The sequence below is a fragment of the Sphaerodactylus townsendi genome, linkage group LG04, assembly GCF_021028975.2.
Source record: "Sphaerodactylus townsendi isolate TG3544 linkage group LG04, MPM_Stown_v2.3, whole genome shotgun sequence".
Lineage (NCBI taxonomy): Eukaryota > Metazoa > Chordata > Lepidosauria > Squamata > Sphaerodactylidae > Sphaerodactylus > Sphaerodactylus townsendi.
The window spans coordinates 51259014-51283637 of record NC_059428.1 but is presented as its reverse complement, the minus strand read 5'-3'; the positions used below and the strand labels follow the sequence as shown (position 1 = coordinate 51283637).

Sequence of the window (24624 nt, the reverse complement as noted above, 5' to 3'; positions counted from 1 at the left end):
GCTTACCGAAACAGCAGCATTAGAGACTTCTCAGGGAAATGTCTGGGAATAAGTCTGCAGGTAAGAATTCTCCTGATTTGGACTGTTTTCATATATGATACTTAAAATGTATTTGAGATTACTGGTGCTAAATATGCCACATATGAACACTGGCACATCCACATGGATTCTCTGTTAAGCATCTATTGCTGGTATGAATGCAGAATTTGTATTGGCAATAAAGGTTGTTCTTTTCCCTGCATTTTTCTCCTGCCATGCCACCAAAAAGCTTTTTGAGGACCTTTTAAAAAATCATTATTGCATTGTAGTGCTAAAATAATTGCCATCTTAAGCCCTCCAGTAGTGTAGGGGAGAAATGGTATCCATGAGGAGACAATGGCAGGAAAAGATATCAGTGTAGGGGCAACTTCAAAAAATGCACAGGAGACAGGCTGACAAACTTCATTGCATTCTTTACAAAATGATCTGAGAAACAGCATAGCAAGGATGCAGAAAACCTGGAAAGTGGATTATTAGAAGACAATGTTGTGTGGAAGTACCAAAAACAGCACTCTGCTTTCGACACCAAAGTGGAAGTAGCCATTGTTAATGTGAAATAGAACATATACATTTTTTTAAAATGTGCATCCTTGCCTTGTCTTGGTATTTTGCATTAGAACACAAAAATATAAATTTCTTCCATTTTGCCCCACCTTCCTAGTATCCAGGTTCTAGTATCACTCTAATGTCTCCATACCCTACTGCCATTTCAGTCCTTTATTGCTGGGAGTTAGGTTGATTTCAGCACTAGTGCATGTTTCCAAAATTAATAAGACTTCCAATAAAACAGACTGTTTTATTTGCTTTCTGGGATGTGAGTCAGGATTCCTGTTTTACAATTTTCCAGTAAATCTCAGAAATATAAAATAAAGAGAATTCTTGTGGCATCTTGAGAGATGTTGTGGATTAAAGCCTGTATTGTATACATACATGTGTGTAAATATTGTGCCAGTCCACAATATGTTCCTCTCTGTGTGTGAGTGTGTAAAATACCTGTGAACTGAAGACATACTTCAAAACTTTGATGGTAACTCTGTAAATCTTAAAGGGGCTACAAGAATTTTATGTATTTGTTGTTGAGTTTTTGTTTTGTTTTGGGAGGGGGCTCTGGAATTAACATAGCTATCTTTCTGGAATTGGTGCAAACTGAGACTGTCTTACAAAAATGTTGCTTACTGTCCAGCTCATATTTGCACAAATAGCACTGAAAGGTTATTCTTTAAAACATTACTCCTTTTCTTTCACTGTAAACTAATTACCAAGGACAGATCTATCAACTGTGCCTTCAGCTCTGGCTATTCATTTTCCGAAGTACTATTGGTGGTGTTAGAGAGCCAACCTGGTGTATTGGTTAAAAACTGGGGACTCCAATCTGGAAAATCAGGTTCAATTCCTTGTTCCTTTACATGAAGCCTACTGGGTGACCTTGGGCCAGTCACAGTTTTCTCAGAACTCTCACAGCCCATGCAGAGGCAGGCAATGGCAAACGACCTCTGAATCTCTCTCCTTGAAAACCTTATGGGGTAGCAATAAGTCCAGTGTGACTTGATGGCAAGCACACAAACACATTGATGGTGTTAGCTGCAGCTTTTAGAAAATAAAGTGAATAAATTCTTATTACTAGAGAACTAATAGCATCAGCTGTCCATCACACTTTTAAGCCAGAGTTAGATGTGGTGAAATCACAGGTGGAAGACACCTGAGTGCCACCTAGGTAGTACAGTCTTCTGATCTGAGTAGGATTTCCACTTATTAACTAACACCTCTTTACATATTAACTATGTCATCAAGATTATGAGGTATATGTGGAATAGGAGTGAGCAAAGTACAGAATTCCTCAAGATGTTAGAATTTCAATATAATTGCTGTCCTGCTGTGCTTCTCCTGAACTGTGAACTACAGTGTTGATTTGATCTACATGCCAAGCATGATTAGTCGCTGTGACAGAAAGGGGCGATCCTGCCCCAAAGGGAGGAAAAAAACAGCCACTCAGCTGAACCTATGGGATTCTTGCTCTAATATCCAATCCCCTTTCGGGGGGGGGGTGGAATGTTGGAGGAAAGCACAGTAGAAGATGGGGGTAGGATTGCCAACATCCCGGTGGAGCCTGGAGATCTCCAGGATTTACAGCTGATCTCCAGACTACAGAGATCAATTCTCCAGGAAAAAATGGCAGCTTTGGAGGGTAGAATCTATGAATCTATGGTACTGAAGTCCCTTCTCCAAACCACAACCTTCCTAGGCTCCTTCTCCAAATCTGCAGGAATTGTCCAGCTAAGTTGGCAACCCTATGTGAGTAGAATCCGATGTTTGTCACTAGAAGTCTGTTCGTGCCTGAAAGTATTAAAGAAAATTTGAACCATATGGTGAAGCCATAACTAGCTTAAATTCTCCTTTGACTACCTGGAGACCTACAGTGCTGATCTGTTCTTTGAAAACAACATATGTAAGTATAAATAAATAATCTGTGTTGTTTATATACAGATCCTGACTCAGTGATCTTTGTATTCCATTTGTGCATCACAAAACTTACCTCATGGCAGCAAACCCATTCCTGGAGATTTGTTGCCTTGGTTTAAAGTTTGGAACAAATCTGGTTCCCCAAAATCAAGAAGGCTGTGTCAGTCCTCTCAGTTGGTAGCAAGGGTTGTCACAGTTGTCTTCACCTAACTTTTTATATGAACTATTATTGGAACAGATTTACAAAGACTTACATATAACAGTTCTCAGAATGGGAGTATTTTATGATTGTTTATTTGAATGCTGATAATGCATTGGGTTATTCTACGATGGATGAACATAGAATTAGTCTGAGGAAGGCAACTTCAAAAACAGGGAGAGAGCTGAAACCTGGAAAACCCAAAACATCCTAACTGGAAGCCCATCATTTATCTGTTTATCCTGAAGAGAGACTGCAGATTTAAATGATTGTTGCCAAGAAGTTATTTTTGAGAAAGATTGCAAAATAGAAAAGGTCTTCTAACCTTGCCGAGACTTTACCTGTGAAAAAGATGTTCATCTCAAAGAAGGAAGAGAACTTTTGACTTCTATGAGATCAGTAATATATACATATTTGATTAGTTACCTACTTGCAGATTGGTGTTAATTTGTTCAAATAAATTATTGAGAGAGAAACCATTGCTTGTGGGGGCCAAGAAATGGACAAATGAAAAGCACTCGTGAAGATGGATCTTTTCCCATCTTTGATATCCCACAGCAGTCCTCTGTGGGCTGTGTAAAAGTAATATATAGGACCGTGAAAGATCTCTGCTGGATCTAATCCAACTTTCCATTTCACACAGTGGCCAGCTAGTTGCCCTAAAGAGTCAACAAATAAGGCAAATAGGGAATTAACAGCAGACCAAGATCTTCCCCTGATGCTCCCTTCTAGCACTGGTATTCAGAGTTTTGCATCACAAACCACCTTGATTTTCACCATTCTGAAAACTTTTATATAATTGGTAAACTTGAATAGTCTACTGCTCAGCTCCAATTCCAAATCATCTATGAACAAATTAAATAGCACTTGTCGATCCTTAAGGGACCCCAGTGCTCACTTCCTTCCATTGTGAGAATTATCATATATTCGTAATCTCTCTTTCCTGTTGTTTAACCAATTTTAATCCATAAGAAGAGCCATAGTACCTCTGTGGATAAACTAGGGCACTGCAGTGAGGAGAAGAGTCACATAAAGCCTGATCATGCTTTTTCTACAGTCATGGATGGCTGTTGGGGGAAGATAGTTTTTTTGTCACTATTAAAGTAATTAATAACTTTCTGAAAATCTCAACAACCATCCAGCTAATGAGCACTGTTGACATTTTCCTCAGGCTCCTAGTATACACCACTTTTCCTACAATCATACTTCACATAAAACTTTGTTAGCAGGAAATAAGACACTTGATTCACCTTACTAGAAATAATCAAGTTCTTTTATTCTGTTCAGATAATACTAAGCAACTGTGGGAGTTACAAACATCATTGTCTATAACAAAAGTAAATGGATCAGTTTACAGTGAATGAATGAAGGATCCAGCTACTTAGGAGGTCAAACATGCTGCAACTGCATTAGAGCATGGACACTGATGAACTCTCCAATCTTTTATTGACAGTTTAAAAAATTTAAATACTTCAGAGATATTGATATACAACTGCGTGGGGAAAAAATCAGTTATCTTTGGTAGGTAGTCTTCAATAATTCTATTAATGGCTCTTTCCATCCAAACAGTGCCATAGTTTCTCAACATACTGTTTCAGGATTTGTGAGCCTCACACTTTGATGGAAGATGTCAACCTTAAGGGTAGCCTTTGACTAATTGGTGAAAGTCAGCTGATACTTTGTGCTGTAAAAGTGGACAGAGTCAAGTATAAGGTCAATGTGCCATGCTTCAGAAAGGAACTGTGGTTAATTTTTTTTCTCAACAAGTGCTTTGGTCTTCTGGTGTGTGATTAATGTATAATTTCCCAGTCGCAGCTGTTCAGAAAAAGTGCTAAAGTGCTATGGATGATCAAGTTATACATTTGTCCCTTTAAAAAAAACTCAACAGAAAGAATTCCGCCTAGTTAATCAGTACCTTCTCCTTTGTTCCAAAAGTATATTTTATCATCAATGTTCTTGCAGAGATTTTGTTAGCTACCTTTCCTGATCTTCTCTCAGTCCATTACATTTTGTGTTTCTCAGCCCTATGCCCTGCACAGGATCTGTTCCATGTTACTCAGAATGCCAAAAGCATCCAATTGATTTCCTGTCTTCATGCCTAGGTAGACAGTTAACACAATGCAGCTGTATATTTGTTCCTTTTGGAGAGTCTACATTTGTCTAATTGTTGTTATTGTTGCTGTTGTTTTACCAAGGACAATTTGTTTTATTGTTACTGTTGTTTTACCAAGACTGTTTCTTTTAATTATGGATTTTTCTCATCTTCAATTAAACCAGAAACCTCCAGTTAAAGCAGAAACCTTCAATTAAAGCAGAAACAGAAGGACACATTGTGATGTGATTTCCCAGCAGGCCAGGTTTCCTTCCCTGCATTTGATGCTCTTGGCTCAGCATCCCTTGATCATGGAAATTTAGTAGTCTGCTTGCTTGGTATGATGAGAGGGATGGTGGGATGGAGTGATGCCCTGAAGCACCTTCCCACTGACTCATGCCCTGAGGAGATTTTTCTCTCCAAAATTGACCATTATGCTTTAACTGAGCTATCCTTTTGTTTGTCAGTATGCAATACAGTAAAATGAATGTGGTATTTTATACTTTGTATCTACACTTTGTTTTTGCCCACTTTTATAAATTAAATAGTAAGAATGGTTTTTAGTAGTTCAACCAGGGCCCTTCACAGAAAGGAAGGTTAGCAGTTCTGTAGGGACACCAAAATGATATTTTCCTTTCTGTCAGAAAAAATAAACTGGCACCAGAGGCATGTAAAGTTTAAACAAAGAATCAAATGTTTTTCTTTACTAGAAATAAATCAGGAAGCTTTTCTGGCAAAGGATACAATTAAAATTATATACAAGAAGCTGGTTTATGAAAGGTTACTATTTCAAAAGTTGTTTCAGTATCTTTTCACAGTTGATACAAGGTTCATGCAGGTCACATCTTTAGTGCCTTCAGGTTGTAACAGTCACTTAAATTCTCCACAAGCTAAGGACCCACCAGGATAGATGTTTAGTTTTCTGTTTGGTTATCTAGTTAATGTGCTAACAAAACTATAATTTCTACCCACAGGTAAGTATAACCTACACAGCTCCTCAAGCACTAACTTAAGACAGTCTCTCTTTTGGCGTGTCTATCTCACATGGTGCTTCTCAGAGAAGGACTTGCAGCTTTCCTCCAGGAAACCAAATCATTTCTCAATTTACCAACTAACCCACTTTCAGGAGCTTTACTTCCCTATATCAGGATGGGTTCTCCTCAAAGAAAATCAACCAAGCCATAAGTGAGATTAATCAGTGTTACTGTGTTATGGTTAACCCAGGACCTTGGTACAGAATCCCTAACTTAAATCTGTCCTTCCTGGAACTTAATCAGAGCAGCTCAGCTCACTTAGAAATGGCCCTCAGCCTCCAGAGAACGGAGCTACAACAGATCAACCATTCACTCTGGCATTCAAACCGGTTTTCCTTTCAAAACTCTCAGTGTTTTGGCTAAGGACTCTCTTCATTCTCTCCAGCCAGTCACATAGATGTCCATGTTAACCTTCTAGTCTCTCAATATTCTACTGCTTGAAGGTGTCTAAATGTCTGCATATGTTACATAATTATTGCAGAATGCACATAACCTTATCTGTTTGCTAAGAATGTCCAAGAGGAAATGCCTTTTACAGTTATCAACTACCCAGAATCCCACAAACTTAATTTTTGTGTACAACACAAGTGTGGCAATGAAGAAGTGAACACTGTCTATTTTAATAAAATTTCCTTTCACATGAGTTAGATCCAAACCCATTCTTTAGAAGTGACGAATTCCTTGTTCATATCTTTCTTTCCAGAAGCAGCTTTTTCCCCCCATTATCAGTTTTCTTTCTCATTTCTGTTGGAGGATCTGGAGGATCTTGCAGCTCTTGAATAGTTTCTCTCAACTAGACCCGCTTTTTATAGAAGTGTTTTTTTCACAGTTGCATCTCTTTTTTCCCCTTTCTTCCCAGAAATGACATCTTCTCTACAGCCTAGGGAATGCAAACTAATCAGAACAGATAAAGAGAGTTATGGATTTTGCCTGCGCCTTGAGAAAGACAAAAATGGTCACCTAATTCGAAATGTAATACAAGGCAGCCCGGCTGAAAAGGCTGGTCTGAAAGATGGTGACAGAGTCCTGAGGGTCAATGGAGTATTTGTAGACAAGGAAGAACATGGACAGGTAAGCCAAATATATGTTATCTTGTATTACAATCTGACCCTAAGCAAACTTTGGTTGTTTTAAACCATTTATGTTCTGTCATACCCAAAGGTTCTCAGTAGCTTACATCACTTTAAAAACATAATAAAATGCCCCATGATAATCAGAAATATTTAAAGCAACAGCAATGAAAGAATCTAGCCGTTACTTATCCAAAGCCTTCTAGTTATTCTTTATGCCTGAAGAGTTTCAGTGGCAGTCACTTAAAACCAGAAGGTTATCATTCCACAGTCCCAAAGTCACTTCTAAACAGAGACCATTTCTGCACAGCCATGCTGCAGGGGTGCGTTAGCGTAAATGACGCAAACACACACCCCTGGGACGGTCCCGGTAGGGGTGGGGAAGATGGTGCAGCCTGAGCAGAGGCTGCGCCGTCCCCTGAATGCTTTACCGTCCCTCCGGCCTTCCGGTGCGTCACACAGGCCAGGGGACACGCCCCCCTGCCCTGCGTGACAGCTCTGGAGTCACAGGGCAGGGGGCATGTCCCCTGGCCTGTGCAACGCACCAGAAGGCTGCAGGGATGGTAAAGCATTCGGGAAAGGGGGGAAATGGCGCCTTCCAGCCACTGCCATTCGCACGGTTTGCGAGGCCGGTGCTGCTGTGATGAAGCAGCGCCAGCCATGCGAATGGTCTCCCAGGGATGCTGTTTTTAGCGTCCCTGGGATGCTGTATTTGGCCCATGTGGAAAGGGACAGACCTATTTATTTATCTCATCTTTCCTAAAAGGAGGGAATTCAAGACTTTCCCCCAAATTCTCACATACTAGCTCCTTGACACTGAAATAATGTAACTGGCCCAAGGTCTCTTAAGATTGTAGTCTGTCAGAATATGCATCATAAAGTGAGTCTGCTCCTACTCTAAGGCATCCTTGCATCCCATATCATTAGATAGAGGCTGATTTTTCTATCTTGGAAATGATCTGAATTGGTGGGCAGGCTTAGAGAGAGAAACACACTCTCTAAGGTACATCAGCCCCACTGTGTGCCATGACATTGGCTCTTTATGCACAAATCAAATAAAACGTTTTGAGGCAGGAAATAAAAGGCTTCCACCACAGAGTTTCACATGGGCTTTAGTCCAAAATTATTTTATTTCCTGCCTAAAAACATTTGATTTGCATGCTGTTTCCTAGTGATTATTTTTTGAAAATGTTTTGAAAATGTTTTCACTTGCTGTGTGATCTCTTTAAAACATTTCCCACGCCTCTCCTCAGTCCCTGGACTTCCTTGTCTTGTGTTGGCTATCCCACACTGTTTTTCCATCAGATTTTTTTTAATTTCAGGGTGTTGTGTCTATGTAGCTACATAGGCACAACCCCTAGAAAATTGCATCATGACACTTTGAAGCGTTGTAGCCACAAATATAAGAAGTTTTTAAAATGGAGTGATCACAAAATGGTGGTCAGGAAGCATTTTCAGGGGGGTTTTGAAAACATTTTGAAAATGTTTGCAAAACATTTTCAGGGGCTTGTGCAGAAAGGTCCATTTACTCCCATGTAATACACCCAGGACTGTGGCCTTGAGCACTTTATGGCCTGCACATACAGAATAATACACTTTCAATCCACTTTCACAATTGTTTGCAAGTGGATTTTGCTATTCCGCACAGTAAAATCCTGCTGCAAAGTGCATTGAAAGTGGATTGAAAGTGCATTAATCTGCATGTGCAAAAGGGGTCTATACTACCTAATACCACACTATTCCTGGTAGAGAAGTGATTGTTAAACCAGTTTGTGCTTGCAGTATATATCTGTTATATTAGTCTTCCCTTGCAATGATTTTAAACAAATCCTCTTGATAATAAATGTAAAAGTAAATACAAAACTCTAACCAGCTTGGATCCCACAGGAGGATTTCCATCCATGGAGCAGGACTTCTCTTCCTACCCCGTGACCCCAAATCCATGTTGTTGAGGGGCATCAGTAACCAACTTCATGTGAGTCATAAAATAGAAAAATGGGACATTTTCCTGATTCTTGATCTTGACACTTAATCTCATGTTCCATTCATTACAGGTAGCTGACTTAGTTAGGAAAAATATAAATTCTGTAGTATTTCTCGTCTTGGATGAAAAATCTTACGAAAAAGCACAAAAAGAAAGAATTGTTTTGGAAAAGCTGCGTCAGAAATCAGAAACCCAGCATCCGCCAGAACATTTCCCACTTGAGACAAACAGAGAACCTGATCCAGTTCCACAACCCTGGCTCTGCTACCTGACAAAGGAAGGGCAAACTAGCTACGGCTTCTCCTTGAAGACTACTGCAGGTGAGGACAATGAGGGGAGATAGTACAGTTTAGAGAACAGAAAAAGTCTATAAACTGTTCTGCAAAATAGTATATCTATCAAGTGTATATACAAGCAATAATTTGTTCAGGCAGCTCTCAAAATAAAAACAAAACAATGGAATTATGAAAACCACCACCATAAGATTATCAGTATTAGAATAAGCTATAAAAACATGAAGCAGCCTAAAACAGTACCCCCCAAAATAGTCATGGGACTAGGAGTGCACCATAAAAACATCTTTAAAGTATTACTTTTAAATATTACTTTTAAAATCCTAGGTGAATACACAGAAATGCTTTCGCCTTGTGCCCGCGGGACAGTAAAGTAGGAATCAGACAAGCATCAATGAGAATGGCATTCTAAAAGAAGGAGAAGAAGAGCTAGATTTATATCCCCCTTTCTCTTGTATAGGAGATTTCAAAGGGGCTTACAAACTCCTTACCTCGGTCTTCTATGTAGATTACTGAAAGTTATAATTTGGTTGATGAATTCCTACAGTAACTGAAATGCTTAAAAGATCTTTGAATTAATCTGAAATGTTGCTGGAATACTGGTTGCAAAACTTTCAGCTCCTGACACAACTTAATCAATAGTTTCTCAGACTGATTCTCAGATGCATTACTTGATACTTTTGCCTGCAGCAAAATGGGGCCACTGAGCAATACTGATGGTATGAAAACTCTTGTCTGTTGTGTCTGATCTGTGATATCTATTTCATTAGGCAAACCATCACTTGAATTGTGGTAGTCCTTTCATGTTAGGTATCAGCCATTATACATTTAACTTATGACCTGCCTTTCTTATTTTACGGAAATCAAGACAACATTCAAACATGGCAGTTTCTCATTCAGGACATAAGATCTAGATGATGGCCTGGGTCATGTGAAAGATATAACTTGTGTTTTATTCTTTTAGCTTCATGGATTAATGTGAACTCAATATGCTTTAGAGCTGACTTATATTGACTTCAGTGGACATGAAAGAGTAAACACTATTTAGCACTACACTGTGAATTACACTTCCTATGTACCCTGTGTAGGGATGCTTTTAAAATATATCTGAGGTTCTGACTTGGATTCATCTGAATGTGTCTTATGATGCTTGAAACAGACTAGCTGTGTTTGCCAGCAAATGGATTGGTGAGTTGCCATATATCTAGTTCTTATATATTACATGATATTTCATCAGACATCTGAATATGATTATGTATCATGTAATGTAGATATAAGATCTTTTTCTAGGTATTATTACAACACTGTGCACAGCAATTGCTTCATCATTTATACAGGAAACATTCTTTCCTTTGAACACAGGAAACACCTTTGGAAACATAGTAACAAACCAAATACTAATCAACACACTGGAAGAACAAGTGCTGTTCAATAACAACTTGTCGCTGCTGACCAGCCACTAGCATAAGCCTCTGTAAACATCTTCTGTGCAGTATCAGAAAAGGCATAATGTGTGGTTGGTCTACAAGGAATAAAAAAAACTTTAAATTCCTGAGGCACAGAAAAGGCATTTTATTGCTGCTGCTGCTCAGATCACACATCTGTAGTTACAACCATACTTTGAACAAATAAGTCACAAGTCTACCCAGCAAGTAATACTGTCTGTCCTCCAGGTCCCACAGAAAATGCTTAACATGGGGAGAGGTTCTTCCGTTTCAATCTGTTATCTCCTTTATTCCAGGTCAAACAGGATTGTTCATTATTGACGTATCCCCCCAGGGGCCAGCTGCCAAAGCTGGAGTGCAGCTGAATGACCGCCTAGTTGAAATCAACGGAGAGAACGTGGAAAACGATATTCATGAGGAAGTGGTTGAGAAGGTACTAGTGAGCCCAAACATCTTACCCTCCATCTTCCTCTTGTCGGTTTGTTCCATTAGATGTTCTTTGAGTACACTGGTCGCTAAGGCAGAATTAATGACAACAATCTATGGCTGATTATGTACAAGGTGTCTGCAGCGCTGCAGGGCAAATGTTCATTGCAGCAAGATTTCTTGTATTGATGTATTTCCTTGAGCCCCACTTTCACTTTCCAATCTCTCTGTGGCAAGTGGTACTACTTCTAGTGCGACTTTAATTTTCTTTGCTGCCAGAGCAGAGCAGATTTGGCAGTGAGCACGGCTTTGCCCTGAATATTTTCCCTTTGCCCACAGCCCCCACAGCCCCCCCCACTCTACTTTCACCCTCCCTGGTGATCAGGAGGGCTTTTTAAAACTTTATTCCAACTTGAAGCATTTGTACCATATTAGATCTATTGAAATAATGACAGATTTAATACAGGAATATCGAAATAACAAGTCTCTCTAGTCCTGTGGCAGCAGCAGGGCAAGAACTCTGTGGGTGTGTTGGGGGAGAGAATATCAGCTCTAGGACATGGTCCCCTTGCTTTACCTCTTTCCTTTGGGGGGAATTATTTCTGGAAAGGGGCCACAATATCAATACAACTGCAGGAACAGCAGTATTGATCTAACTGTGATTTAAAGGGTTTTAACAAAGCTAGCCACCTTGAGACTACCAGGTGTGATGAGGTCTGTTCCTTTAAGAGAGAATTGATGGACAGAGTTAAGAAAAAAGCAGGTCTGTGAGAGTTCAGCACACAAGTTTGCACAGCAAGCAGTGAGTGTCTCCTCGCATGTAAACAGAGAAACACAAAGAGACCCCTCCAGAAGCCTACCACGCAGTAAGACCCTGTGGTAAGCATTGCATGGAAAATGGGTCAACTTGTTCCCACTGTTCTACCTTTTGTAAAATAGTGTTGTAAAATGTGTTGTAAAATAATAATCTATAATCATCCAGAAGAATGGACACTAGAGTCCCCGATCCAGATTGGCTATAAGAACAGGGATACCTTTGTGAACTCTGGAACTGTACATATAACATGATTTCTTGTCCTTTCCCCCTACAAGGACTGACAGAAGTACTGTCTGTATTTCCAGGTGAGAAGATCTGGAAATCACATTGTGTTTCTGTTGTCAAATAAAGAAACAGACTGCTATTACAACAGACAGAACATGCCACTAACGAAAGAAATAGCCAGTTTGAAATTTTTACCTCACAAACCCCGAACCATTGAGCTCAAAAAGGGAAATGATGGCTATGGATTCTGTCTGAGGATGGAACAAAATGCCAAAGGTAAGAACCAAGCCACTAGATCTTACTGTGCTGCGCTGGCCTTCTGTTTTGAATCATCAGTAGTACACTCTCAGCTCTCCATGTTAATCAGTCAGCATCATCTACCAAGCAGCTGAAATGCATGGAAGCTGTATAAGAGTATTTTTTTCCCCTCAAAACTGCCTGCCTTACTACTGGAGATGGCCCAAGATACTCTGGAGACTGAGGCAAAAAAAACCTTGATAACGCTTTTAATTCCAAAAATCATTAAAATATAATAAACTAAATGACTAAAAAATTTTTTGCAGTACCCTGAATGGTACTATGTAATCTGCCACTGACAATGGTTCTCCTCTTCCCTCCTAATGGGAGGGCTATTCCTGCTTACTATTTTATGAAAGGCCAGCATGCCAGTCAGGATTTGATTTTAATCTTATCTGAGGGGGCCTGTTCCTCCTCCATCCTTTAGAAGGCTAAAGTTCCCAGCAACTCAACGGCACAAGTCCAGAGGCCTCCTGGAGATGAGGATCAAGCAAGGATACATTTTGTTAATGTTCTGATACTGTCCTTTTAGAAGTGTTCCAGAAGATTACTGTATAACTATGTGGATAATTATTGCATTTTCTCCTAAACATTAAAAATTAAGTAAAACATTAAAAATTACCTAAAACAACGGGTTTAATTCCTCATCCTTCCCCTCTCATCCATCTCTCCAAAAGCAGCAGACCCAGATATAAATGCATGAGTGGCAGCTAGACCAGCTTTGTCCAAACATTGGGGAAATAACAATTTGCTTTCAAGGGTGGCTGTGTAAAGTTTGGAACATGCCAATTTTATCTAAGTTGATGCATTCTGTAAAACCAAGAGAAAGGTGAATGAACAAAGAATGTTTGTACCAGCCTATTCTCCACATGCTATTGGAACTCGGGCTATAACACAGCTTATTAAGGCTGCAGATGTTAGCTTGTATGAATTCTTTTTAATAAAAAGATTCACAAGTGAAAGGACTAGACACATTTATGGACGATAAATTCTAATAATAGATGTAAGACATAGTTAAATGGAATGTTCATTATCAAAGACAATATAGCAGACAACTGCTGAGTTCGTGCTGAGGTTTTTCACTTTCCCGAAGTATTTGCCTGACTACTGTTCTCAGAGATCTTTTTGTGTTCTTACAAAAAGAATGATTTTTTTCCCCAAGAGAACACAAGTGTACATGAGAGGTAGGGTTTGTATTTGAGAGATCTGAATTCACTTTCCCAGGAAAACAGTAGTTCTGCTTTGTGGGGAGAAGGTTCTTGTGACATTAAATGATTTCCTAGATTTTCTTTCTTTATCAATCTTATTGTTTTAATGAACGTGGAAGCCACCTAAGAAACGTTGAGTGCAAACTACAAATATTTAAATAAACAGAATTTATTTTTGGTTATACCGGTAAGTGTTCGAATGGCTTAGCAAGTCTGCAAAACTGGGCATCACTAATGAGTTCTGTTATGAATTGTCACTGGACTCATCTTCTAGGCTCACAGTCTTATATGTACCTTGCACTTCTTAGCCTTGTGATGTGATCATTTCCATGTATGCATACATATATGTAATATGCACGTACTTGCCAAGGAACATTCAGAACCTTAGGAATGATTGGGAGAGGAGGGAAGATGTAAAGAAGTTCACAAGGCCATGGGGCTGTCAAAGCGTCAGTCTGCTCTGCCGTGTAGTGCTGGAACCTTGTGAAGAAATGAAGTACTTGCCAATTGGTAGTAGAAGTGAACAAGTCCACCGGTAGTTTTCCAAATCTGTCAGAGATTTGTCTGAACATCTCCTTCTTGATGACCCATTAGTTCTTATCCAGCTCATTCCAGTTGAGCCAGTCTGCCATTGTATTCTGTGAGTCTTGGATCAGCTCTGCTGTGAGGAATAGCAAATTGGACTCTGTCTATAAAAGAATTCTCTGTGATTCCCAGTGTAGGGAGGAAGATCTTGATTCTCCTTGTTTGTTTAAATGGTTTTTGGCAGAGATGTTGTCTGTGCATATGAGAATATGGCTCAGATCTGTCTGTGGAAATGTCTGAGGGTATACCAGATGGCCCAGAGCTCTAAGATGTTGATACTTAAGTTTTGCTCCTGTGCTGTACTGCTGGCTCCCCACCCCTGTAGGCTGGAATTGGTAAATACTGTATTACTTCTTGTTGGATGTATGGGAGACCCCTGAGGAGGTGTTTTGCCTTGGTCCACCAAACAAGCAGTTCCTGACTGAATGATTGAGCTTTAATAACTTGTCTCTTTTCAGGATGATGTCATATTGAAAGGGCACAGGAACCACTGTAGTGATGAAAGAGACTATGCTTTGCATTCTGCTCAGTGGCGTATTTGCCTAGGGACAGGGGGTACCATCTGTTCCCAGGCACCACTGATCTGGTCAAATGGGGGGCGCAAAATCGCCCCCCGTGTAACCGGGAAGATGGCAAGGCAGCAGGAAGTCATCATTGACTTGGGCGGGGCCAAGGAAGCCAGAAGACCCCCCCCCAAGCCTTGCCCCCCTTCCAGCTGCTAGCTCACCCCAAGCCCTGCCCCCCTTCCGGCTGCTGGCTCTGAGCTGGCAGCCGGCAGTCCCTTCTGCCCTCCCCTCTGGGGAGGACAGAAGCAACTGGAAGGCTCCATGCTGGGGCCTTTGTTTTTATAAGCTTGGGGGTGGGGGCATGCTGGCTCGGGGGTGGGGTATAGCAGGGAAACAGATGTGTCTGAGCGCCATTTCCCCCTGTTACGCCTATGACTCTGCTCATGCCCTCTAGAATACTGCAACTGTCTGGGGGAGTGAGCTGAATAAGTTTGCGATTCTAGACAATAGATCCTCTTGCTATTGGATCTGCCACAGCTGAGGCTTTGATGACTAGAGCCAAGGCTTTGTGAGCTTTTTTGGCAGCGAAATCTGCCTTCCTGTCCAGGGTGTCCTTGATAGCGCCTATACCACCTATAGATAGTAAGTCAGAGGATTGTGAGGCTGCTACAGGGACATCTATTATGGGTAGTTGCAGCAATTCCATAGCCCGACTTCCCAGGTTGCATAATTTCTCGACTGAATTGAGAAATTGCCAATTGGACATAGGCTTCTGCCACTCAGCTTTGCATTCTCCTCTGAGAGAAATACCACTCTGGGACTTTCTGCCCTCTCCTGCTCTTGTTCCATGTTGCCTGGCTCCTTGGGAGAAACAGTGGAGGCAAGGAGGAGATTTAAGAAATAGAAAAGTAATAAGAGTAGGATAGGTCTTTTTTAAAATAGGTACAGCTAGGTATAGAACTAAATAAGTATGAGAAGTGTAAAAAAGCAGAAGGGAAAATGAAAGAAAACGATTAGCTAGAGGCTGCAGAGAGCTCTCACTAAGCCGCTCACCCCATGCAAGGTAGGAAACTAAACAGGCTAGCAACAGCCCAACAGGAGGGATAAAAGCTGAAGTTGAATGCTGCCTCCCTGGAGAAGCAATGGGAATAACCCACTTTTGAAGATTTCCTCCCCCTCAAAGTGAGAATTTGATATATTGATGTCCATTTCCTCCATTCGTAAAATGTATGCCAGTCACACAATCAAGCTGTTCCTCAGGCAGAATTCTCCTTAAATCAAAATCATTTAAAAGTAATAAAAACCATCAGTAAAATACTTAGAGCAGTCTTGTTATCGGGCTTTTCTTCTTTCTGAGGACAGGTCACTTAATTAAGGACATTGACTCTGGCAGCCCTGCGGCTAAAGCAGGTCTCAAGGAAAATGACATTCTTGTGGCTGTAAATGGAGAGCTGGTTGAGGCAATGGACCACAACTCTGTGGTGGAGAAGATCAAGGAGTCGGGTGAAAAAACTACACTGCTAGTGATGGATGAAAAGACCAGCACCATGTACAAAATGGTAAAAAAACCAAAAGATCGAATGCAAGAAAGAATAATTTGGAAAGTCAAGTAATGAGCAGTGAAATTGTGCAAGTGTAGATACTAGTAATGCACATTTTCTTAAGAATAAACTGCACATTATTTGGGAGATTCAGGATCAGATCTCCCAACCCTTTAAGTTGTACTGGGGGTAGGAGTGAGGAGAGGTAAGATGAAGCCATTGTAGTGGGAGAAGAAAAGAACTCTTAACCGCCCCCACCTCCATATTGTTTCCCAGTAGAGATCATATTCTAGAGCTGCCAGTGTTCCCCCAACCACAGCTACTAGAAATCACTCTAGTAGTCCAAGCTGAAGTTAACCCCTTTTTCCATAGTGCTGTGGCTTCATCCAAACCAGAGACCTCTGTGATGTTTTGATTTTTTTTTTACACTTTAAAATTAAAAACTCGTCACTGATCTCCCAAGTAATCTGTAGGTTGGCACAGTGTATTAAACAAATGGAATTAGATCATGCATACAGTGGTGTAGTGGTTAAGAGTGGTGGACTCTTAACTCTGGAGAGCTGGGTTTGATTCCCCATTCTTCCACATGAGCGGAGAACTAGATTTGTTTCCCTACTCCTATGTGTCAAGCCTGCTGGGTGACCTTGACCTAGTCACAGTTCTCTCAGAACTCTCTCAGTACCACCTACCTCACAAGGTTTGGTGGAGAGGAGGGGAAAGGGGAAAGTTTGCAAGCCACTTTGAGACTCTTATGATTGAGAAATGGTATAAATCCAAACTCTTCTTCTACAAGTGTTACATGCTGAACTTAGAAACCAGCTACCCTGGGTTAATAGCAACAGGATCCTAGAAAACTCTAAGTTGAGAACTTAATCAAGGCAGGTTATTCTACTCTGCAGGGACTTCTTGTTATTTTCAGAGCCTATGTTTCTGAAGTGGAGAGGAAATGGTCTGTGCTTCGGAGAGAAATTGTAGACTATCACTATATCACGTGTGAAAGACATGTCATGATATTTGACAGAACGATCCATTTTGAAAAATAGAAAGTTCATTCCTAGTAAAAGATATCTTTGCTTTTTGTTCCTCAGGCTCAAATTTCTCCATGTCTCCCCAGCCATAAAACATTAGTGCCGCCTCTAAGTGAAGAGGAAGAGCTGACAAGCCATATTGAGGAGGAGAGAGAGCCGCTCAGGGTCTGCAATCTGGTTAAAGGTCCCAACGGATTTGGTTTTCATTTGAATGCCATCCAGGATTTGCCTGGCCAGTTCATCAAGAAGGTATTAAACTAGAATCCACATACAGGGGATAAGAGTGGAAAAATGGGAAAGATACAGGACACAAAAGGTGTGAAGATGACCAACAGTCAATCTTGTTGCATGCAGCAACAAGTTCTTATCATATATTTTTGGTAAGGTAATCCAAGGTGTGAACAGGGCTACTGCTGAATTTTGCTGATGTTTACTGTTGTTAGGGCTGAAGACAGTTCCAAAGGTGACATCTTCAGCCAAGTCTTTGTTTTCACTGAATTTGCCACATGTGAAATCTTTTCTTCATCATGATATATCTTTGGGACACCGTTACTCATTATTATAAAAATAGAAGTTGAGCAACTCCCCACAAACCTGCTCCTTCTCATCATACTGCTTTTTCACCAATAGCCAATTAAAAATGTGAGTGTTCACATCAAGGATTTAGGTAAGGGGGGATTCCCGGGTTCAAAAACTCCCCATTACATGTCCAAAGCTCCACCCCCATTTTTGTTTTTTTGTATTTTTGTGGTTTTTTCAGTTTTTGGCTATAGGGGGCGCAGCTTTTAGGCTAGCAGCACCAAAATGTCAGGGATTTTTTGGGAAACTCTCCTGATGATACTACCCAGGTTTGGAGAGTTTTGGTTCAAGGGGTCCAAAGTCATGGATTCCCAAAGGGGGTGACCCATCCCTCATTGTTTCCAATGGGAATTAATAGAAGATGGGGGCTACATCTTTGAGAGTCCATAACTTTGGATCCCCTGAACCAAACTTCACCAAACCTGGGTAGTTTCATCAGGAGAGTCTCCTAAAGATACCCTAAAAGTTTGGTGCTGCTAGCTTAGCAATTGCACCCCTGACAGAGGCACCCCCCAAATTTCCCCAGATTCTCCTTTGAAATTCACCCCCTTCAGCATGGATTTAAAGGGAGAATCTGAGGTCCCCAGTTTAAACATTGAAAGTGATGCTGTTTCAGGGTGGGGGATAATCCACCCCAAAACAGCATTCCTTTCAATGTTTTTTAGCTGGGGACCCCAGATTATCCCTTTAAGGTGGATTTAAAAGAAGAATCTGGGCTCCCTACTTTAAACACCATTGAAAGTGATGCTGTTTGGGGGTGGATTCCAGTATCACAGCGGACACCCATTGGGGGGGGGGCATTCGTGCAAAACTCAGATTTTGCACCAGGCTCCATTTTCCCTAACTAACCCTCTGCCCAGAGGGGAGGGCAGAAGGGACTGCCGGCTGTGAGCCCAGTCGGTGGGGGGCAGGGGTGGGGGAGGGGTGGGGTGGGGTGGGGGGCAGGGGAGTCTACTGCCCCCCTCGGAGAGGTGCTTTTATAAGCACTGAGGCCAGGGGGTGGGGCTTGGGGAAGCATGGCCACACCCCCGGGGCAGGTGGGGGTGTGGCCCCACCCACCCCCGAACCCACCCCATAAAAAATCTATACCTACATCACTAGTTCACATTGATTTTGTTAGTTTTATCCAGTTTTAAGCCAGCTCCCAAGACACAAAAGTACATACAAAAGAAGTTTAAAATCTATCCAAGGACAAAAGACTAGACTGGAAAAGAGGAAGAGGAGAAAGGAGGAGGAAAAGTTTGGATTTATAACCCACTTTTTTCAACCATAAGGAGTCTCAAAGTGGCTTACAAACTCTTTCCCTTCCTCTCCCCACAACAGGCGCCTCATGAGGTAGGTGGAGCTGAGAGTTCAAAGAACTGGGACTGGCACAAGGTCAGCCAGAAGGCTTCATGTGGAGGCGTGGGGAAACAAACCTTGTTCTCCAGACTAGTGTGTGCCGCCTTTAACTACTGCACCACTTTGGCTCTCCAAGCTCATGCTCCTGGCTGAAAATATTGCTTTGATGTGAGAAAAAATCAGATTAACCCTAGATTTGTCATCTCTAGCAGTAGGGTAGTCTATATTCCTGTCTACATTTATAACAATAGATGTTGGCTGTACTACCTCATTGTATCTATCATGTTTTCATTGAACCTTTCCTCCAAAGAACTTGGACTGTTTTTTCCTTTTCTGTGAAGTAGTAAAGGCCAAGAGCAAGAATGACTGGCCCAAAGTCTTCATTTGACATGATGACTGCATCACGCCATTTCTCGTGGTAGAGCTTAATGCATAACAAAGTGTCACCATCTTGGGAAGCAGTTGTACCTTCTGAACATATAAAAATGTGTGAAGGGCCATACATGAAGTCTAACTAATGTTGATACAGAGTTCCAATCAAAGATTCTGTTCTGCTAATTGTGAAGCTGTCCGCAGGTGAAGGAAGTGGAAGAGGCAAGAGATATGTATTGCATCAGCAAAGACTCCTCATATCAGAAAAAGACCCCATTGTTATCAGAACTTTTAGATTTCAGTATCCCAGCACACATCTTGCACTTGGATGTGAAAACTCAGAATTACATGCAAACTGTTACAATGGGCAAAACTGCCATAAATCTGCATGTGTGTCATTTGTGCCACTGGAGGGATTGTTGATATGGATATCAATAATGAGCTATTGAATAGCTAAAATAAACACATACTCCCCACAACTTAATTATTCAAGATGGGGAGAGAGATGCTCTGGGGAAAAATATATTATTAATTTTTCATAGCAATAGTTCTCAAACTGTGTGTCAAAACCTAAACTTGGGTTGCAACTCTCTGGCCCATTCCACACATGCAGAATAATGCACTTTCAATCCACTTTCAATCCACTTTGCAACTGTGTGTAATAGCAAAATCCACTTGCAAACAATTGTGAAAGTGGATTGAAAGTGCATTATTCTGCATGTGCGGAAGAGGCCTCTGAGATGACTTGCAAGGACAGGAGGGAAGATGAGGAACAAGAGTTGCTGAGAAAAGAGACTCTGGGAGTTCTAAGGCACTTCAAAAATGTGTAGCTCCATTGAGTGCAGAATGTATTTATTTACTTAACTTATACCCCATTATTCTCCCCAAATGGAGACACAGAGTGCCTTCTAACTCTCTCCTCCATTTTATCTTCACAACAACCATGTGAGGTAAGTTTAGACAACACGACATTGTTGGTTACCCAGCGAGCTACCATGGCAGAGTGGAGAGTTTAACTTGGGTTTCATTGATCCAAGTTCAACGCTCTAACTACTACACTGTGCCGGCTGCATTACAATCAGGAAATACTGCCTGTTAGTAAAACTATATATTTAGTAAAATTACACATGAAAATAAAATACAAACTTAGTCAATGTTAACTGATGAGAGAATCTTATGTTTTATTTTGGGAAGAGGGAAGGTATAATGGAGTCACTTTGCAAGTGGACTGAAAAGTGCAGTAAGTTTAGGAGGACTTTCCACTGTATAAGGCAGTGGCTCTCAAACTTTGGGGAGTTTTAGAAAATATAGTCTGTTTCATGGTAGTCCTTACCATTTGGTATCTTTCAGAGCAATTGCATTAAAATATATAGCTCTCAAAAAACAGGATGAAAACAAACCATTTTACAGTCTTGCAGACACAAGTAAAAAGACCTTACCACCCCAATCTTACAAACCTGTCTTATTTAGCAGAGCCTTAATTTACTGAATGTATTACAATATTGTCTTATCTACTGAAAAAGTCAATAGCTTCACTTAATTATTTTTAACAGAACCATGCATACCATTCATTCTTTGTTTGCAAAAGTCATACTTGTGGAACCCTTGGTATCAAGTGTACAATAATTCAGGGGTGTGTGACCTACCTCCAACTATATGCTGCCATGCACTTTAGCACGACAGCATCTGCAACTAATACTATATATTTACAGGTACAGAAGGGTGGACCAGCTGACACTGCTGGGCTGAAAGATGATGACATTTTGATAGAAGTGAACGGTGTGAATGTGGAGAATGAAGACTATGAAAACGTGGTGGCGAGAATCCGGGAAAGCAGCAACAGGCTGGTGTTACTAGTCTGTGCAGAAAAGGCTCACCAGCATCTCAGGTCCAAGAATCTCAGTGCAGCTGCTGCTTCTGATGAAGCTCCACCACATGATTATAGTAACGATCCTCCTCCTTACACAGATGTACAAGAGCCACAAAGACAGTTGTCTTCAGCACATAAGACGGTGAGTCTGTCAAACTGCTTATGGAGACTGAGTGGAAATATTCAACTCTAGCAGTTGGAACAGACTCAATATAAGCTGCAGTACTAAGTATATTTACTTATACATAAGTCCCAATGAAATCAATGATACTCAATTCCAAGTTAACATAATTAGGCTGTGAGTGATCATGTGATCAAGCCATCAGAATAATGAAGAGTTGGTGGGGAAGGTCAAAGGATTAACTTACATGTTCAAGTAGTGCCTTAACCACTGCATCACTTATAGTGCACTTATATCACTGCATAACTTATACAGTTATTCCAGTAAGCCCACTGACATCAATGGGCTTATACTGTAGTAATTCCATAGAGAACTGCTATATAAAACTCACAATTAACAACTGGCAGTATGCAATTATTTTCCTGCCATAGGCTGATTTCTACCATATTCAAAAAATATGGGTTGGGTGCACTGAGCATATACAGACAAACCACTTTTATACCCAGAAGGCTTAGATACACTCTCAAAGTAATATGTGTATAACAGTGTTTGACTCTGGCTCTTCCTACATAATGAAATAAACAGTATAGTATTATCAACATGAAACCTTCATCCCAAATGTAAAAATCTACACAAAACATTTTGAAGGCTTTAACTTAAGTATAATTTCCAAGACTACAGCCAAGTGCTTTCTCACATGCCTTGTGTAAAGTCCTCAAAGAAAGAGAAATGGTTTGACATTGAGTCTCTCTAAATACAGGTGTGCTGAGCTAATCTGAAACACCTGTCTTCTCTTAAAAGTAAGCTGTGAATTCATCTCTATTGATCCCAAAGGGCTCTACAGAATTCAGTTTGAAAATATATTGTCCTTCCAATTGCAAAAGTCTTTGTTTGATGTTGCAGTACTACATAATACTTTGAGAGTTTTGTATATTGGAGCTATAAGTGAGTAACAACCCCCCTTTGTTGTTTAACTTTATTTAGACATTATTCAAATTCTGTTTGTACTATTTCACTTCTTGACTCCTAGGAATTGGGTCATTGAAGGGATTCCGAAACCAAACCCAAATATGATTGTGAAACTATGATAGATTATTTTACAAGGTGTAAATATTTGTATTATTTACATTGTAAGCTGATAGCATTATTTGGTTTAGAAGTTTCAAGGAAAATTTTTGTATATAAGTGAACACATGAATCTTTGTTATAAAGATTTACAAAACATTGCTGTCTCAGGACAAGCATGTTAGCCCTCAGGGTGTAAAAGTGGTTTGTCTGTATAGGCTGGTTCAGGGGTAGGGAACCTGCGGCTCTCCAGATGTTCAGGAACTACAATTCCCATCAGCCCCTACCAGCATGGCCAATTGGCCATGCTGACAGGCTGGTGGGAATTGTAGTTCCTGAACATCTGGAGAGCCGCAGGTTCCCTACCCCTGGGCTGGTTGCTGGCAACCAGAGGGGCTGCTGAGGAGCCAACTGTTCTCAAACACTGTGCTTATTTCTCCTCTAGGTCAGTTCCTCCTCCTCTTCACTCTCAGTTGCCTCAGAAGAAGAAGAAGATACCAAATTGTGAGGATGCCACAGACCAAAATCTCCCAGTTTTACTCCTAATGGGCTACTCTGACTTGTTCCTATTTTGAAGCAAAGTTATTATTACTATATATGTTCACATGAAACCTTCTCCCACTATCTAATGCAGAAGTTACTTCGATTGGTCTGGTGGACCAACAGTGTCATTAGTTTTATTGGCTGTCACAGAAAAGAAAAAAATAGTAAGATACCATGTTGCAAACTAATATGATTTTATTGTTAGCCACATATAAAACTAGCAATTTACAAACATGCATATTGTGTTATGAACAACAAACATACATAGTCCATATTTAAACCGAAACTGCAAAGAAGTATTGATCAGAATATGAACTCCAAAATAGAGGTCTTTTAGCATGAAGGAAACAAACTGCCACAAAAATATTACAGATGGATTCCTTACAGGCAAAAATGCCTGTGTGAGCCAAACATGAAGTCAAGAAGAAAACGGGTCTGCCTTCAGAAGCCAATGGAAAGCGGCGTAAATCCGTTTAGCTCTTAATGTGTTTCTTCAAGACATTTCCCCAATGCATGCTATCATCACACTTTGCACAGCTATGTCACTGTCTTAACTGAAGATGAAACATGGTGTTCTATTTCCCCGAATGTTTATAACACGATAGAAAAAACTGAAAGTCTCTCCAATTGACAAATTCACACGTGGCATATTTAACTACATGTTACTACGTGTTTCCCAAACACATTTGCAATCAGTTTTTAAAGTGTATCCTGTGTCTAGTAGCAAATCTTGAGGCAGTCACTGTAAAATGAATATAATACTCAAAATTCAATAATTATATAAACCTCTCAATTATTTTAAATAAAAATCCAATTAAAATTAATTTAAAATCAAAGAATCAAGATTAAAAGGAAAAACAAAGAAACCAAACACCAATAATAAAAGACTAAATCTAAAAATATTATTAGTGTGTTATGTTAGTACTGTTATTATACTAAACTAAACTAATATTGTTATTTAAAAACATAAAAGGATGTAGTAAAAAATAAGAGAATGAATTTAAGCTTTGTTCCCTAGGATACAACTCTCTTTACTGAATCTGTCCCTGTAAGTTGCAGACAGCTTCTGGCTGACATACCCACAGTATTTAACAATCAGCAGGAATAATTCTACAACTTTGTTAAATAAAATAAAAAATGCATATCTGCTACCTATTACTAGATCACAGAATTTATATAATGCTGTCTCAATTCTTTCATTTGATGGGCTGATCTGTCACCAGTATGCTGATGACACTCAGTTCATTCTGTTGATAGAGGTGAAGCTGGCCGCTGTCCCTGCAGCTATACATCACTGTTTGGAGGCTGTGACTGGATGGCTGAAGCACAGCAGACTAAAACGGAATCCATCTAAGAAGGAGGTCTTGTGGGTGCGTCGCAATAGGGGGGAAGGGGTTTCAGCTGCCAACTCTTGAGGAGGTCTACTTGCCAGTGACCTCCTCGGTTTGCAGCCTGGGGGTCCACCTGGATTCATCTTTCTCTAT

General features: G+C 40.5%; 1 protein-coding gene across 3 annotated transcripts; it reads left to right on the top strand.

Moving 5' to 3' along the window:
• PDZK1 (PDZ domain containing 1) lies at positions 1-24303 on the top strand. Of its 3 annotated transcripts, none has more exons than XM_048493349.1 (9): positions 1-60; positions 6684-6895; positions 8949-9198; positions 10913-11049; positions 12165-12360; positions 16043-16239; positions 17310-17498; positions 21254-21553; positions 23043-24303. In XM_048493349.1, the coding sequence occupies exons 1-9, from the start codon at positions 39-41 to the stop codon at positions 23103-23105; spliced, it is 1566 nt and encodes a 521-aa protein (XP_048349306.1). In that variant the 5' UTR covers positions 1-38; the 3' UTR covers positions 23106-24303. The 3 variants fall into 3 exon arrangements, with proteins under 3 accessions (XP_048349306.1, XP_048349307.1, XP_048349308.1); XM_048493350.1 differs by lacking the exon at positions 1-60 and adding an exon at positions 2118-2331; XM_048493351.1 differs by lacking the exon at positions 1-60 and adding an exon at positions 8782-8869 and having other exon boundaries at positions 6787-6895.
• The last annotated feature ends 321 nt before the right edge of the window (positions 24304-24624 follow it).

Excerpts from the sequence above, each read along its gene's own strand:
- PDZK1 (XM_048493349.1), top strand. The coding sequence starts at position 39 with ATGTCTGGGAATAAGTCTGCAG. Across the intron at positions 61-6,683 it reads GTCTGGGAATAAGTCTGCAG|AAATGACATCTTCTCTACAG; the intron begins GTAAGAATTCTC and ends CTTTCTTCCCAG. Across the intron at positions 6,896-8,948 it reads ACAAGGAAGAACATGGACAG|GTAGCTGACTTAGTTAGGAA; the intron begins GTAAGCCAAATA and ends CATTCATTACAG.